Source organism: Carettochelys insculpta, chromosome 7 (genome assembly GCF_033958435.1).
Source record: "Carettochelys insculpta isolate YL-2023 chromosome 7, ASM3395843v1, whole genome shotgun sequence".
NCBI lineage: Eukaryota > Metazoa > Chordata > Testudines > Carettochelyidae > Carettochelys > Carettochelys insculpta.
Window position 1 is genome coordinate 75,392,250 of NC_134143.1, and position 17,469 is coordinate 75,409,718.

The 17,469-nt window shown below is 52.6% G+C and overlaps 1 protein-coding gene across 5 annotated transcripts in view; it reads right to left on the bottom strand.

Moving 5' to 3' along the window:
- The window catches only part of HPSE2 (heparanase 2 (inactive)), a 225,299-nt gene that overhangs the window by 60,375 nt on the left and 147,455 nt on the right, over positions 1 to 17,469 (bottom strand). For 4 of the 5 annotated variants that reach the window (XM_074999987.1, XM_074999992.1, XM_074999991.1 and 1 more), the window contains one exon: positions 3,255 to 3,302. The exons of the other annotated variant lie outside the window; for it this stretch is intronic. In XM_074999987.1, coding sequence (XP_074856088.1) covers positions 3,255 to 3,302 — 48 coding nt within the window. The remainder of the gene's footprint in view (positions 1 to 3,254; positions 3,303 to 17,469) is intronic. 5 annotated transcript variants of the gene reach the window in all.

The following is a 17,469-nucleotide window of genomic DNA, read 5'->3' on the forward strand; positions in this document are numbered from 1 at the left end:
TTCAAAATAAGCCAACCACTATTGCAAAATTATTCCAAAATAGCAGTTGCATTGTGTAGATGCTCGCAAAGTTATTCTGAAATAGCGGCCGTTACTTTGAAATAACTTTGCTGTGGAGACATATTGGCTGTGTCTACACTGACATTCCTCTTTTGAAAGAGGCATGAAAATGAGGGAAATCAAAAATGCAAATGAGGCACAGATGTACATACCTGGCACCTCATTTGCACATTCCTCTTTCGAAAGAAGAAAAGCAGTGTAGACGTGGCTCTTTCAAAAGTAAACCCATCTTCGAGGCTACATCTACACTAGCCCAAAGCTTTGAAATGGCCATGCAAATGGCCATTTCGAAGATTACTAATGAAGTGCTGAAATACATATTCAGGGCCTCATTAGCATGCGGGCAGCTGCAGCACTTCGAAATTGCCATGGCTCACTGCCACGTGGCTTGTCCAGACGGGGCTCCTTTCCAAAAGGACCCCATCAACTTCAAAATCCCCTTATTCCTATCTGCGGATATCCTATCCTCCAGAGCCGGGCACCCAGCTGACAACCACCGCTCCCCACTCCCCCAGCTCTGAAGGAAGGGCGGGAGAAAGGGTGGTAAGGCTGCAAGCCTCCAAATGTAACCTGGTGACGCCCTGCAACTCCCGTTGGGTCAGACCTCCGCAAGCTGAGCCACGCTGGTCTCCCAGTAAAGGGGACGAGCCCATAGCACACCGGAGGGAAGACCAGATTTCAGGGCCAGACACACAAACTAAGGACACAAAATAGGAACCAGGGCCCCTGCCTTGGTATCTCTTCTTCCCCACCTGTGCTGAAAGCAGCACCAAGGCTGAGCAGACACCTGAGAAGACGAGTTGGAAAAATTAGCAGGTGCTTAGCACACACCAGCAGGCAGCCCCTGCTCCAAGGGCCTCTCATCTTCCAGCAGCCCCACTGAGCAACTCCTTCCCCCCATCTCAGAGCCTCCTGCCCAACACCAACGTGAGCACCTGGTCTGTGGTGTTTACAGGTCTCCAGGAGGGAGGGTGAGGAGTGGGAGTTGGGAACCTTGGGAAGGGGTGAAAGAGGCAGGGAGGGGGCAGATTAGAGGTGGGAAGAGGCAGGGCAGGGGTGGGAGTTGGGTGGGTGGGGTGGAGTGGGTCCTGGCAGGGGCAGAATGGGGCTGAGGGTATGAGGGGAATGGTCAAGGGGCCAGGAGTGGGACATCCCCCGGCTAGAGGAGAAATTCAAGACCTTGAGCCCAGGGGACCTGTGTATATGAACTGTAACCGCCGCTGGGGTGAGAATTGCTGATCTAAATACTGCCTGGTGCAGCCGGGGCTCAGATTCAGATTGTGCATTGACATTTCCTTCTCTCCGGTAACAACCTCTGACTCTCGGTGCCACCTCTTAAAAAGTCACTTACAACCCATCGGCACCAGGGTTGAGCGCACCCTGCACTGGGCCAGGATGGGTTGGCTGGGTTAAGGCTACACGAGGGGTGGCAGAAGTCGCGCCCCTCAGGTTGCACTGGGCATGCGCCAAGTGCTCTGCTGGTATAAAAGGGAGCAGCTGAGCTCTGCCTGGGCAGACTGCCAGAGGGAAAGGACCTTCGGTGAAGGTTCCCGCTGAGAATCCATCTCAGCCCTGGCCTGTGGGAGCCGCAGGGCCTGTGGTCTGCACTGGAGACCTATGGCCGACAAAGCCCCAGGGCATTACCCAGGCTGAGGAACCTGGAGATCCTGATGCCTTGTAGGCTGCAGCTTCAGGACACTTGGCAACCTGGATTGCTCTGACAGGCTCCAGCAGCAGGAGCTGAGGGTCAGTGTGGGAACAGAGCAGCCCGAGGGCGAAGGCAGAGGGGGTCTTTTCCAACCACTCTGCACAGGCATGCCCCTGCAGCACAAGGGGCACACACAAGCACTCACAGGCAAGCCGGGAAGCCGAGGCTCCAGGAGGAAGGGCACGTACGTGAATAATTTACACCCAAAGCGCTGCCCCGGCAGCACCGAGTGCCGCTACTCAGGGTTTGGTGCCCATCGTGTGGTGTGTAACACACCCCTCCTTGCCAGGAGCACAGCCGTTCCTGGGGTCAGAGTGCTTCCTGGCCACCGCACAACTAGGGTCACCAGGACAGCCCAGGCTGCCTGGCCACAAGGCATTCCCACCTTTGCCCAGAAGACACAGACACACTCCAAGCCTCGCAGCCTTTCCTTTTGGGATCTGGGGAGCCATCTGAGAACTCGGTGTTAACCCCTCTTGGGCCAGCCCACCCTGGAGTGACATCTGGGTTCTTACATGCCAGATTTCCAAGAGACCTTATTCTCCAGCCCTGTACTCTCTGGGCAGCGCTGGGCAGCCACTTGTAGGTTATTCTGACAGATAGCTTCCCCCTGGACATCGCGGTCTCTTTCCTCCTAGGACTGGAAGAGAACCCAGCTACACATTACGCCGGGGCAGGAACGTATCTCCCATTGGACTGAGTCTTTCTTCCTCTGACTCTGGTGGCTTTAGATACAGGCCACCGGCATGGGAGAGGCAACAGCCTGAGCTTGCAAATAGAAGCAGGTACCCCTGCAGTGTTCTGCCCCCCTGTCCAGTGCAGCCTTGCCTATGCCTGAAGCTGTCTGCCCACCCTACGGAGTACCAGGAACCCAGACAACACTGGCGGCTGGGCGAAGAGTTTTCTCCATGTTCCGCGTGCGGGAAGAAAGCACCTGGGGAGGGTGACACATTTCTTCATAGATTCCAAAGCCCAAAGGGCCGCTGTGATCATCTAGTCTGGCCTTCGGTACGGCACAGGCCAGAGAACGGTCCCCACGCCATTCCCAGAGTGGGTCCCTTAGAGAAGCAGACAGCCTGGATTTAAACATTGCCACCGGTGGCATGTCCAACTCAGGCCCCTGCTAGGCTGCCCAGTGGGTGACTCTCACTATTTGAAACACGTGCCCTATTCCAGCCTTAGTCTACCCAGCTCCAGCATCCAGCCACTGCTCTTTCTAGACCTTTCTCTGCTAGACCGGAGAACCCATTAACAAACACTCGTTCCCCAGGTAATATTCTACACCCAGCCCAGGGCAACAGCAAAGGCTGGTGAATTTCCCATTGAGCTGCCAGGGCATGGCCTTTCCTCCCTGCAAGTACAGCCCTGTGGATGTGGCTGCCGGACGCCTGTCCCTCTCCCCGTGACCTTCCAAACCTAGACAAGACTCTGCCCTAAACAACATCCTGCTTCTACTTTTAAAAAGTGAAAAATGGCGAGAACCTACTGTTGCCAGGTTACAGCATCCACGGTGCGGCCAGCCACCTTCATGAACCTGCCGGAGACAAACAAAGGAACCATGTGAGCCTGATGTTGTGATAGCAGCTGATGAGTGCATGACACACTCCTCCCAGCGCACACCAGGGCAGAGAGAGTCACTGCCCTGGCTGCTGCTCAGATGGATAGCTGTCTCCCTTCACAGAAAGAACCAGCTGCCACCTATTACTGTCAGGGGCTGCTGCCTCTGCAGCGCAGCGCACGGAAGGGGAAACGCAGCCCGGGACCGAGCGTGAGCAGTCCTTCAGGACCTGAGACCTCGGAGGGTAATGGAAGTACTGCTGGAGAGCCACAGCTGAGGCTGCAGCAAGGCACAGGCATGGGTTAGTCTCTTGATTCAGAAGTCAGGGGAGGTGGCATCGCACACAACATTAGACGTAGGGGTGTTCAAGTTATTTCCTCATGCGACTGATGCCAGCCACAAGCAGTTATACACTGAGTCCCCTTCACACCAGCACACCACCAACCTCCAAGCATTCGCTTACTGCCACCGACACACCAACAGCCCCTCTAGTGTGCCCACTCCCTTGTGAGCGGTAGCACCACCCCGAATGCACACCTCAGGCCCACACCCCATCGCACCCCCCAGCTCAGGCAGCGCAAGTTGCTTATAAAGCCCATGCCTAGAGCCGTGTGCGTGTTCGGCAGTGCGCGTTGTACTGGGCTGGCTCAGGGTGGTCCCACTGTCACTGCCTCTACTGACATGTGCTGGTGTTCTCCAGACCAGCGAGGGGCTGTGACATCACTTGCCCTGCGAGCTGGGGGCCCTGCAGGCTGTTCTGTTTGAATGCCCGACCTGGCTCACTCCGCAGCAGCCACCAGCAGGCAGGCGTGCCTGTGCGTCCGTGCAGCCTGCCAGCCATGCTCCGGCTCTCGCGCCTCCGCCACAGCTGTGTCCCCAGTCCCAAATTCCCCTTGCCAATGCATGTCTGAACCACCCAGCCCCCTCCGGGGCAGCCCAGAGATACAAAGTCCCCTGTCCCTCGAGCATCAGCATCACACCCCCTTTAGACTTCCCGCCCCCGCCTCTTCTTCACTATCATCCAGCCCCCCTTAAAAAATTCAATTCCTAATTTAAAATAAACACAAAAACTTGGATAAAATGTTATTTAAAATTAAAAATAAGCACAAATAGTTTTTCTTGGCCCCTTGCCGGTGCCTGGTGCAGCCTTAGCTGGCCAGCTGCCTGAGCCCTGTGCCAGCTGCCCAAGCTGACCCTGACAGCTGCCCGCCCACTTCAGACCTGTGCTGCCACAGCCGCCCTCCCGAGTCACCAGGGCCAGCCACCCATCTGCCCGCCAGCTGCCTGGCCCAGCCACCTGCCTGAGCCCTGCCAGCACCAGTGGCCCACCCACCAACTGTGTGTCCCAGCCACAGGCCAGGTACCTGAGCTGCCCACCCAAACCCCATGCTGCCAGGGCCATCCACTCACCTGCCATCCTGAGCCACCCGAGCCCTGCGCTGCTGGGTGCAGCCACCCACCTGCCAGCCTGCGCTGCCCAAGCCACACACTGCTGGGGCCAGCTGCCCGAGTCCCACGTTGCTGGGGCCAGCCACCTGCCTGCCAGCTCAACCTGCCTGAGCCCGGCACTGCTGGGGCCAGCCACCCACCTGCCAGCCTGCGCTGCCCAAGCCACGCACTGCTGGGGCCAGCTGCCCGAGTCCCACGTTGCTGGGGCCAGCCACCTGCCTGCCAGCTCAACCTGCCTGAGCCCGGCACTGCTGGGTGCAGCCACCCACCTGCCAGCCTGAGCTGCCCAAGCCCTGTGCTGCTGGGGCCAGCCCTCTGCTCTTACCCCATCCCCATCCCCATCCCCCTCACCTGAGCCAGGCACCCCCAGCCTCTCATCATATCTCATCCTCCTCCCCCCATGACTCAGACTCACTACTCTTTGCAGGAGGCAGCCAGCTCCATGTGGCTTTTCATAGCAGCTGTGCCGGGTCCCCCACGTGAAATGGCAGGGCTGAGAGCCGGAAGCAAAGGCCGACGCTTTCCTCAGGTGGGGGGAATGATGGAGGCGGGCTGGGTAGCCTCCCATCCCCCCTGGAATTTCTTCACACCCACCTGGGGGCACCCCCTCAGTTTGGGAAACCGAGCTCTAAAGGAACTACAATAGGATTGCCGCCTGTCTAGTCACACAAACCCCAACTCTCCTGCCCTGCCCCCACCCCGCCCCTTCCCCAAGCCCCACCACCATTCACTCTGTGCCCCTCCCTCTGTTCGCTCTCCCCCACCAGAACAGGGCAAGGGGCTGGGGCATAGGGCCTTGGCTGGAGCCAAGTGGCTCTTGGCTGAGCCTGCGGCAGGAGTTGGGGTGCAAGGGAGACAGGGTGCTGGTGCTTGGAAGGAATTTGGGTGTAGGAGAGGCCTCAGGGCTGGGGCTGGGGGGTTGGGAGCCAGAGAGGAGTGTGGGGTACAGGGCAGGGTGCTGGCTGTAGAAGGGGGCTCAGGGAGTTGGGGTGCAAAGGGAGGTGAGGGGGGTGGGCTCTGTCTGGGTGGTGCTCAAGAGCTCCCAGCTTGTGGCAGAGTGGAGTCAAGGCAGGCTCTCTGCCTGCCAAGGGCACACGCCACTCCTGAAAGTAGCCAGCATGTGCCTACGGCCTTGCCAGGTGGCTCTGCAAGCTGCTCCAGCCTGTAGGTGCCGACGCCACAGATCCCATTGGCTGCTGTTCCTGGCCAATGGGAGCTGTGAAGTCAGTGCTCAGGGTGGTGGCTGCAGGGATGTGCCAGCTGCTTCTGGGAGCAGCACAGGGCCAGGGCAGACAGAGAGCCTGCCTTAGCCCTGCGGCACGACTGGACTTGTAGTGGTTTCCAGACTGGCTTCAGCAGCCTCTGGGAGATTCAGCCCATTCCAGGAGCCTCCCAGTGAAACCGGGAGGGTTGGCAACCCTAAACAGTCCACGACTTACCACCTGAGCCTACGTCTATACCGCTGTGGAAGATCGACCTGCTCAGGGTCAATGGTCCAGGGTTTTGATTCACGCATGTGCGAAATAGCACTTTCCGGGTCAAAGTCGACTCCAGAACTCCTTGCGAGCAGCAAGGATTAAGCAAGGTCAACATGAGAAACGCTCCTGTCAACCTTCTTCTGTCCAGACGGCCAGAGCAGTCAGCTGCCGATAAATCGATTTTAGCTCTGTCAATTGCGTAGCTAAAATTGCGTATCAGCAGTCGACTGCTATGTCTAGTGTTCCTACATCTAGTGTAGACACAGCTTAGTAGATGGAGTTCCCCAGGCAATGTAACTTAGCTCACTGCATCAATTAAACAATAAAGCCAGTTTGTTAACAAAGGATGATAGGATTTTAAGTGAGCACAAGTCTTGAGGCTCAAAAAACAGCACTGGTTCCAAGAAAAATGCAGATAAAGCCCTTCAAACATATCAAACCAGGCGAAGTCCTAAATGTGTCCTCCCAGCTGCATAACTGACCACAAGCTTCAGGCCAAAGTCCAACAGCAGGGCTAGGTTCTGACATTCAGAGGCCCTGAACTATGCCAAGTGGAAGAGGCCCCATGCCATCAAACAAAGGGTTTATTATTTTCACAGCAAGGGTGCTGACTAGACAAACATGAACGCTTTCTGTTTGCACAGGTACCAAGCTGTAAAACTACAATAATAATCTAATTAAACCAGATCTTGCAATATGCCTGTTTGCGTTATAAATTAATTTCAATTTAACATATGTCCATCTATGATTTCTTATTTAGCAGATGTGAAAATTTTGTATCTACAGCAACACAAAATAAGGAAAATTATCCTTCTTCTCATATGACTAAATGAATAACATATAAAATATTTAATTAATTTTGTTCAAGAAATACAAAGCTTATCCAGACTCTCTCTCTCTCTCTCTCTCTATATATATATACACATACATACAACATACACACACACACACACACGTGTATATATATATGTATGAGAAGACTGGACTCGACCTCTCGAAGTCCCTTCCAGTTCTATGAGATATGCATATATAAAATATAACATAACATATATCTGTTTTTTTCAATTCAAAAAGTTGTAGAAACAACAAAGGGGTCATTCATTGGATCTGATAGAGAACCACATGGATGAATTAGCTGCAAGCATCAAGATAGCTTGGAACTTGTGAGGAAGTGATTATGATGGCTCAGGGTGGACACTGGCAGCTGGTTACTTCTGGAAGTAGGCAGTGCTCCACCCCTGCTCCCAACCCTCCCACCGTGGTACCAGAAAACTGTTACGCTGTGCTTGATACAGGAGACAAGGAATCACCCCATATAGCAGAGGAGAAGCCTCGTACCCCCAAGGCTGCGAGGTCATTTCATCTCGGGAGGTGCGCTGCCTGCCAGGGGCCCATATCCGAGATGTTACGGAGGTGTTGTCGAGGATTATCTGGCCCCCGACCGCTACCCAGTGCTACTTATCCATGTGGGCACTAACGATACTGCGAGGTGTGACACTGAATGGATCAAGAGTGACTACAGGGCTCTGGGGGTATGGGTGAAGGAGTTTGGGGTGCAAGTGGTATTCTCTTCAATCCTGCCTGTCAGTGGTAGGGGCCCAGGCAGAGACAGGTGCATCCTGGAGGTGAATGCCTGGCTGCGTAAATGGTGTCACCAGGAGGGCTTTGGCTTCTTCGACCACGGGATGTTAATCTAGGAAGGACTGCTAGGCAGAGATGGCGTTCACCTTTCGAGGAGAGGGAAGACCCTATTTGGGCACAGACTGGCGAAACCCAGTGAGGAGGGCTTTAAACTAGGTTTGACGGGGACAGGGGAACAAAGCCCACGGTTAAGTAGAGAAGATAGAGACCTGGGAGGTGGGTCAGAAATGGGAGGGTGCATGGGCTACAATGTCAGAGTAAAAGGAGGGTCAGGGCAAAACTGGGAGGCAAGATCAAATCACTATCTTAGATGCCTATGTACAAATGCAAGAAGTATGGGTAATAAGCAAGAAGAACTGGAAGTGTTAATAAATAAATATAACTATGACATTGTTGGCATCACAGAAACTTGGTGGGATAATACACACGATTGGAATGTTGGTATGGAAGGGTACAGCTTGCTCAGGAAGGATAGACAGGGAAGAAAGGGGAGAGGTGTTGCCTTTTATATTAAAAATGTACACATTTGGCCTGAGGTGGAGATGGACATAGGAAACGGATGTGTTGAGAGCCTCTGGATTAAGCTAAAAGTGGTGAAAAACAAGGGTGATGTCCTGCTAGGAGTCTGCTACAGGCCGCCTAGCCAGGTGGAAGAGGTGTATGAGGCTTTCCTTAAACAACTAATGAAAACATCCAGGGCCCAGGATTTGGCGGTGATGGGGGACTTCAACTATCCAGATGTATGTTGGGAAACTAATACAGCAACACACAGATTATCCAATCAGTTCTTGGACTGCATTGGAGACAACTCTTTATTTCAGAAGCCTGAAAAACCTACCCGGGGGGAAGCTGGCCTAGATTTGATTTTAACAAATAGGGAGGAACAGATTGAGAATCTGAAAGTGGAAGGGTAGAAGGGAAAACAGCAAAATCGAGACAATGGATTTCAAGAAGGCGGATTCTGGTAAACTCAGGGAGCTGGTAGGTAGGGTCCTGAGGGAAGCAAGACTGAGGGGAAGAAGAACGGAGGAGAGTTGGCAGTTTTTCAAAGGGACACTATTAAGGGCCCAAAAGCAAAGTATTCCGCTGCATAGGAAAGATACAAAATATGGCAAAAGACTGCCTTGGCTTAACCAGGAGATCTTGCATGATCGCAAAATAAAAAAGGAATCATATAAAAAATGGAAACTAGGATAAATTACGAAGGATGAACATAGGCAAACAACACAGGAATGCAGGGGCAAGATTAGAAAGGCAAAGGCACAAAATAAGCTCAAATTAGCTGCAGGCATAAAGGGAAACAAGAAGGCTTTTTATAAATACATTAAAAGCAAGAGGAAGACCAGGGACAGGGTAGGCCCATTGCTCAGTGAGGAGGGAGAAACAGTAACAGGAAACTTGGAAATGGCAGAGATGCTTAATGACTTCATTTCAGTCTTCACTGAGAAGTCTGAGGAAGGAATGCCCAACATAGTGAATGCTAGTGGGAAAGGGGTAAGGTTAGAAGCTGAAATACAAAAAGAACAAGTTAAAAATCACTTAGAAAAAGATGTCTGCAAGTCACCAGGGCCTGATGAAATGCATCCTAGAATACTTAAGGAGCTGATGGAGGAGGTATCTGAGCCTTTACCTATCACCTTTGGAAAATCATGGGAGACAGGAGAGATTCCAGAAGACTGGAAAAAGTCAAATCTAGTGCCCATCTACAAAAAGGGGAATAAGAACAACGCAGGAAACTACAGCCCAGTCAGTTTAACTTCTGTGCCAGGAAAGATAATGCAACAAGTAATTAAGGAAATCATCTGCAAACACTTGGAAGGCAGTAAGCTACTAGGGAACAGCCAGCATGGATTTGCAAAGAACAGGTTATGTCAAACCAAACTAATAGCTTTCTTTAATGGGATACCGAGCCTTGTGGATAAGGGAGAAGCAGTGGATGTGGTATACCTAGACTTTAGTAAGGCATTTGGTAAGGTCTTGCATGAGAGTCTTATCAATAAAGTAGGCAAATATAACTTAGATGGGGCTCCTATAAGGTGGGTGCAAAACTGGCTGGATAACCGAACCCAGAGAGTAGCTATTAATGGTTCTCAGTCCTGCTGGAAAGGTATGACAAGTGGGGTTCTGCAGGGGTCTTTATTGGGACCAGTTCTGTTCAATATCTTCATCAACTATTTAGATATTGACATAGAAAGTAAACTTATTAAGTTTGCAGATGATACCAAGCTGGGAGGGGTGCAAACTGCTTTGGAGGGTAGGGTCCAAATTCAAAATGATCTGGACAGATTGGAGAAATGGTCTGATGGAAACAGGATGAAGTTTAATAAGGACAAATGCAAAGTGCTCCACTTGGGAAGGAACAATCAGTGTCACACATACAGAATGGGAAGCGACTGTCTAGGAAGGAGTACGGCAAAAAGGGATCTAGGGGTTATAATGGACCACAAGTTAAATATGAGTCAACAGTGTGATGCTGTTGCAAAAAAAGCAAACGATTCTGGGATGTATTAACAGGTGTGTTGTGAACAAGACATGAGAAGTCATTCTCCCGCTCTACTCTGCGCTGGTTAGGCCTCAGCTGGAGTATTGTGTCCAGTTCTGGGCGCTGCATTTCAAGAAAGATGTGGAGAAATTGAAAAGGGTCCAGAAAAGAGTGACAAGAATGATTAAAGGTCTAGAGAACGTGACCTATGAAGAAAGGCTGAAAGAACTGGGCTTGTTTAGTTTGGAAAAAAGAAGATTAAGGGAGGACATGATAGAGGTGTTCTGGTATCTAAAAGGGTGTCATAAGAAGGAGGGAGAAAACTTGTTCTCCTTGGCCTCTGAGAATAGGACAAGCAGCAATGGGCTTAAACTGCAACAAAGGAGGTTTAGGTTGGACATTAGGAAAAAGTTCCTAACTGTCAGGGTGGTCAAACAGTGGAATAAATTGCCTGGGGAGGTTGTGGAATCTCCATCGCTGGAGATATTTAAGAAGAGGTTAGATAGATGTCTATCAGGGATGGTCTAGACAATCCTTGGTCCTGCCATGAGGGCAGGGGGCTGGACTCAATGACCTCTCAAGGTCCCTTCCAGTCCTAGTGCTGTATGATTCTGTGATTTTATGGAAAGGAAGACATGAGAACAGCAAAACCAGATGTCAGAAAGGTGATTTCAACCGACCCAGTTTGAAACCAAAGTATTGCGTCCAGTTTTGGGCCCCCAACTACAGACCTGATGTTGACGTATTGAAGACAGTCTGGTGGGTGGCAACGAAAATGATTAGGGGCTGGAGCATGTGACTTATGAGGAGAGGCAGAGGGATTTGGGCTTATTTAGTCCACAGAAGAGATGAAATGGAAGGAAATAGTGAGAGAGGCACCAGACACCAACGGGCGCTGAGCCCATGGTGATTGATGAGGAGGAGGAGAAGAGATGAATGAGAGTGTCTTTCAACTACCTGAAGCGGGGTCCTAAACATGAAGTGCCGAGCTATTCTCTGAGGTGGCAGATGATAGACCAAGGAGCAACGGCCTCATGCTGCAGTGCAAGTGAGCTGGGTTGGATATTAGGAAAAGCTGTTTCGCTAGGAGGGCAGTGAAGAGCTGGAACGAGCTGCCTGTGAAGGTGATGGAATGTCCAGCGTCAGTAGTTTTTAAGGCAAGGCTTGACAAAGCCCTGGCGAGGATGATTTAGTTGAGGTTGGCCCTACTTGGAGCAGGGGGTTGGACTAGCCCAGGGATGCACAAAGGGTGGGGGGCAGGCCCCCTGGTGGGGCATAAAATTTCAAAGGGGGGGCACAGCAGGACCGGGTGCTGGGTGTCAGGCTCATTCATCGCACTAAGAATATCGAAACAGGTTACTGCTTTCATGCATGTGCATTCACATTTCTGCGCTGATGAATACAGTTTCTACAGACTACAGACATTTTCTTACACGTGCTGAAAAGGTTTTTTTTTATATGAACATAACTGGAATTTCCATCAGTTTGGATTTGTTCGACAGGTGGGGGCAGCTGCTAATTGCAAGGACAACAAGTGGGCCCGACATGAAAAGTTTGCTCACCCCTGGACTAGATGACCTCCTGAGGTCTCTCCTAACACTAATCTTCTTTGCTTGTGTGATTCTATGACAGTAGGCAAGGACCTCGGGATAGACCATTAAGAGAAAAAGGAGTCAAAGGGGCTAGCAGCTACTAAAAGATGTAAATTAGAGACTCAGTATCAAGCTACCCGGATGCAGAAGAAAGAGAAGAGCCACCGGTGGCCAATGCGGCTGCACAAATTGAATATTAGGTGTCTAAAACCCAACAGGAAGCGGAAGGAGCAGCATGTCACCAGGGAAGCGCACATGGGAATAGCAGGAGTGTGTAGGGACAAAACCAGGACAGCCGGGGCAAGGAAGGTGTTACAGCTGGCAAGGGACATTAGAGACAATAAAAGGGGTTGAGACAGAAAAGGGTTGGCTGCTCGGTGGAGGAGGTGAGCTGGTTACAGAAGATGATGAGCTGGCACACCTGCTCAAGGCCTATCTTGCTTCAGTTTTCACACCAAAAACAACCTGGGCAGGGATGACCAGCACACCTACTCCAGGAAATAACATAGAAGGGATCCAGACTGGGACGAGTAAAGCACACGAGAGATCTTCGGAACAACCTGAAGGCTAGCATGTCTGTGGGATGGGATGCCAGTCATGCCAGCGTGGTGAAGGAATGAGCTGAAGAAATCTCAGACCCACTGGCAATAATATTTGCAAGTTCACGGATGACAGAAGCGGCTGTGGAAGACTGGAGAAGGGCTAGGGCAGAGCATGTTTTTTAAACGGGGAAAAAAAGACGAGCCACAGACTGACTGATACCTTGGCAACTACTACAGCACTGTATAAAATATTCCATTTGTGAATACCTGGAGGGTGAAGGGGTGATCAGTAGCAGCCAAGATGGATTTACCAAGAATAAATCATGACAAGCCTGTTTGATTTCTTTCTCTGACAGGACAACTGGTTTGCGGGACAAGGGGGATGTGGTGGCATTACACCTGGACGTACGAAAGGCTTTTACACAGTCCCATGTGACATTCTGCTAAATACACTAGAGAAATTCAGGTTTGGCAGAGCCACCATAGAGTGGGTACAGAACTGGTTAAACAACCACAGAATAGCTGTGTCTACACGTGCACGCTACTTCGAAGTAGCGGCACCAACTTCGAAATAGTGCCCGTCGCGGCTACACGCATCGGGCGCTATTTCGAAGTTAACTTCGACGTTAGGCTGCGAGACGTCGAAGTTGCTAACCTCATGAGGGGATCGGAATAGCGCCCTACTTCGACGTTCAACATCGAAGTAGGGACCGTGTAGACGATCCGCGTCCCGCAACGTCGAAATTGCTGGGTCCTCCATGGCGGCCATCAGCTGGGGGGTTGAGAGATGCTCTCTCTCCAGCCCCTGCGGGGCTCTATGGTCACCGTGGGCAGCAGCCCTTAGCCCAGGGCTTCTGGCTGCTGCTGCGGCAGCTGGGGATCCATGCTGCAGGCACAGGGTCTGCAACCAGTTGTCAGCTCTGTGTATCTTGTGTTGTTTAGTGCAACTGTGTCTGGGAGGGGCCCTTTAAGGGAGCGGCTTGCTGTTGAGTCCGCCCTGTGACCCTGTCTGCAGCTGTGCCTGGCACCCTTATTTCAATGTGTGCTACTTTGGCGTGTAGACGTACCCTCGCTGTGCCTATTTCGATGTGGTGCCGCGCAACGTCGAAGTTGAACATCGACGTTGCCAGCCCTGGAGGACGTGTAGACGTTATTCATCGAAATAGCCTATTTCAATGTTGCTACATCGAAATAAGCTATTTCGATGTTGGCTTCACATGTAGACGTAGCAAATAACAGCTAATGGAAAGTGCCGGCTTGGAGACAGGAAGGGGATCTTAGGTGGGGTTCTGCAGGGATCTGTTCTGGACCAGGTGCTGTTTCAGATGGCTTGGATGCAGGACTGGGACCACACTGATCAAGTCTGCAGATGACACAAAGGTGGGGGAGAAGGAGATTGCCAACGCTTTGGAGGCAGAGCTGAACTTGAGGGATCTTGCTTAACAAATTGGAGACCTGAGCTACAGACAACAAACGGAAGCTGCCCAAAGGCAGAGGTAAGGTGCTACACTTGGGGAAGAAACCCCCAGATGCACAGATACCGACTGGAGGATGGCTGGCCTGGCAGCAGCACCGCTGCAACGAGGCTGGGAGTCCTGGGTCGGTCCCTCAGCCCGAGCCGGCAGGGCGAGCTGGTTTCCAAACGGCTGCACTCACACAGGCCTTACGTGCGTGCCATGGAGGTGCCAGCGCGGCTCAGCTTTGTGCTGGCTGGGCCTCAGCTGGAGAACTGGGCCCAGTTGTGGTCACACACATACAGAAAGGGTGTTGAGAGACTGGGAAGGATCCAGAGGCAAGAGAAAGAGGATCAAAGGCAGGGGTGGTGGGAGTCGCAGACCAGGTGAGGCCAACGCCCTCTCAAGAGCTCTGTGTCCTGTCCACGCTCTGCCCTGAGGCACCTTCCTGCTTTCTCTTTCTCCTGGAAGCAGGCTGGGGCTGGGGCTAAGGCAGGCCGGCCAGCCTGCTGCCAGGACTTCAGGTGAGTGCTGCTGGGAGGCCCTGGTGCATCGTGCGACAGCCGCATGCCCCCATCCCTGGTCCCCATACCTGTCTGTTCCTATGCACTCCCTTCCCCTCCCTGCTCCTGCCCCATGCCATGCTTCCGTCACCCCAGGCTCCTGCCTCTCTACTCCTATTTGCACCCCTCCTTGCTATTGCCCCTGCACCCCTTCTGCCCCCGGGTCCTACCCCTCCCCTCCTATCAGCCTCTCACAACAGTGCAGTTCTTGTTCCAATTTGAGCCTAGCCCCCTACCCTACAGCCCTCCCGGCTCCTCACCCATCTGAATTTCAGTGGGAGTTCCTCCTCCTCTCCTGGGCACCAACAAGGGGCATTGAGAGATGCACCACTTCTGGGGGCCAGCCCCAGTCCCCAGGAGGTGCAATTCCTGGGGAAATCCTGCTCAGCCCCTGCAGCCCTTGCATGGCGCATGCTCACTACAGACAAACTCTTCAGAGTGTGGAGCTGCCAAATGCTAACATGCATCTACTAAGCATTCATGAACAGAAGGTTTTCAGTGGGCCTTAACTCAGGCAGATTTTCCATGGGAGTGGCAAATTACAGGACCCTGCTCCAAAGCACAAAGGAGTCACGGTGCCTTAGTGAAAAGCCATACACTTCCTTTTGCAACGGGGGGCAAACAGCGTCTTTTCACGTAACCTCATGCCAGCAAATGGCCTGACAATTTAAACTGCCTTCCAAACACCTTCCGCCTCAGGCAGCCACCCTGAACGGTGACCGGTCGGAAATGTAAGATACTAAACCAGGGTCTGAACATGGAGCAGGGAGCCGCCATAACTGTGAGTTGTGGTACCACGGACACTCACATTAATGCTGGACGTTTTACGTAGCACCTGTCACACCCACAAGTCCCGATGCTCAAGAGGAAGGTTATTCTCAGTAACGCTGCTGCCTGAATGGTCTGTTTGAACCATCACCAAGCCTCACCTCTGGAGGAGCAGCGCTCCGTGTCACAACGAGGCCTTTCCCATTGGTTTCTGACCTGTGTGGCTCTGAGCACCAGTCAAGCCCTGACTGCTGTAGAATGGTCTTCCGCGGTACTGAAAGATGAGCAACGCTTCCTGGGGAAGATGCAGCTGTGCTCGATGTAATGCACAGTTATTTCGCCTGTAGAACATATACCAGTTCTCCAAACAGAATAAGCTACATCAACAAAGGAACGTTTTGCTGGTATAACTCTGGGACTTTTGCCAACGTGGCCTGGTCAGTCTGGAGCAGCGATTTTTCCTCATTCTAAACTGACTGAGGAAAGTTGGCAAAACTTTTCCTTGTAGACCAGGCTTCAGGGTTGCACTGAAAAAACAACCGTCACATTCTCAGAGTTCCAGGAGAGAGAACAGCTGCCCGTCTGTTAGCATGTTCCTGTTCCCTCCAGGCAGGGAGAGTTTGATACCTGAGCACTGGACCAGCCAGAGAACATGGAGCTGCAGACAACCTAACCAGCCCCAGGATGTCACTCTTTTACCACACAAACGTTGCTAGACCACGAGGGAAATCCTCAACAACTCACCTCCACAGAAGGAAGAAGAGAGCCTGAGAAGTGCCCATTGCTATTTGTACATTACGGGGCCTGCATTCCGGCGGGCGGGCGGGAGGCCATGGAGCTGCTATGCGACAATGTCAGACTTCTGCTAACTGCGTTACTGAGCGATTGAGGTGAGTCGAAGGGAGGGAGGCGCGGTGTGTCTGAGTGCAGACAGGCTCTTGGTATCAGGGTGCTGAAACCAGCTACCATAAGAACGACTCTTGTGCTAAAGGCAAAGACACCCAGGTGATTCACAGTCCTCGGAATCCCAAGCAGCATCACTCAGTCATGGCCTTCCAAGGTCGGACAGAACATTTGTCCTTGGTCAGAAACAGATTTTAAAGCCAGAAGGAATCAGGTCATCACCAGATCTCCTGCGCCAGGGAGGCTGTAGAATTTCACCCAGTTACCTCTGCACTGAGCTCATTAACTTGGGCCTGATTAAAATATATCTTCCAGAAAGGAGTCCAGTCTTGCTCTGAGGACGTGGAGAACCTACTCATTCCCTTGGCAGTTTGCTCAGACCCCCCGCCAAGCTCCTCCTCCAGCACATGGTTAGTTAGCACCCTGAGCTGTTTGCACGGGGGACCCTGAAGTCCCTCTTGCTTGTCCCCCGCTCCGAGCACTGGCATCTAAGCAATTGAAAACATGGCCCCCCATGTCCTGTGCTACCTGGTTCAGTTTGCTCACAACTCCGGAGTTTGCCCCATGTTCGCCCTCTTCGCGCCATCCCCTTGCACGGGCAGTTCTACCCAGCTGCCCTGCATTTTCTTGTCCTGGGGCATGGCTCTCACTTGCTGATTGTACCTGACAGTCAGGCAACTTCATGGGCTGACTCTCGCTTGCCGTGCTGTGGCTCCTCATGGCAGGAACAGGCCGTGTTGCTGGTGTGGTGCATTCGCAGCTCAGACGGGAGTGGGAATGGAGGCAGGTCCTGACAAGCTCATGGTGCTGGTGTGCCTTCTCTCCACGCAGGGCCAGGCTGTCAGGCCCTCCCCTCCCCTCCCCTCCTGGGGCTGGAGAGCCCTTCCGCCTTGAGCTGGGGAGGGTTCACAGCAGCACGCAAACACGTTCTCGCTTTTATCTGCTCCCTCCATGGCACGGATGGAATCTCTGCTTATTAACAGGAGGAGTAAACGACTCACACGTGTGTTCGGTTCACTACAGCAATTACACCCCATGCGCACAGGCAGTAAACCCTACAGGCTTAACAAAGGGGCTGTGATCCCTGAAAGCCAGGCATGCCCCACTGGCCTCCAGCCGTAGCTCCTGAGGCTAGCTCCCTGCTACAAACCAGGCATCCCCCCTCATGGCCAGCACGCTGGCCCAGGCCTCCCACGCCACTGCTGGGTCTCTGTTAGACTGACTGCCACTGCGCCCCCAGGCTCCCGTGGGGCAGATCCCCCCCAGCCCTT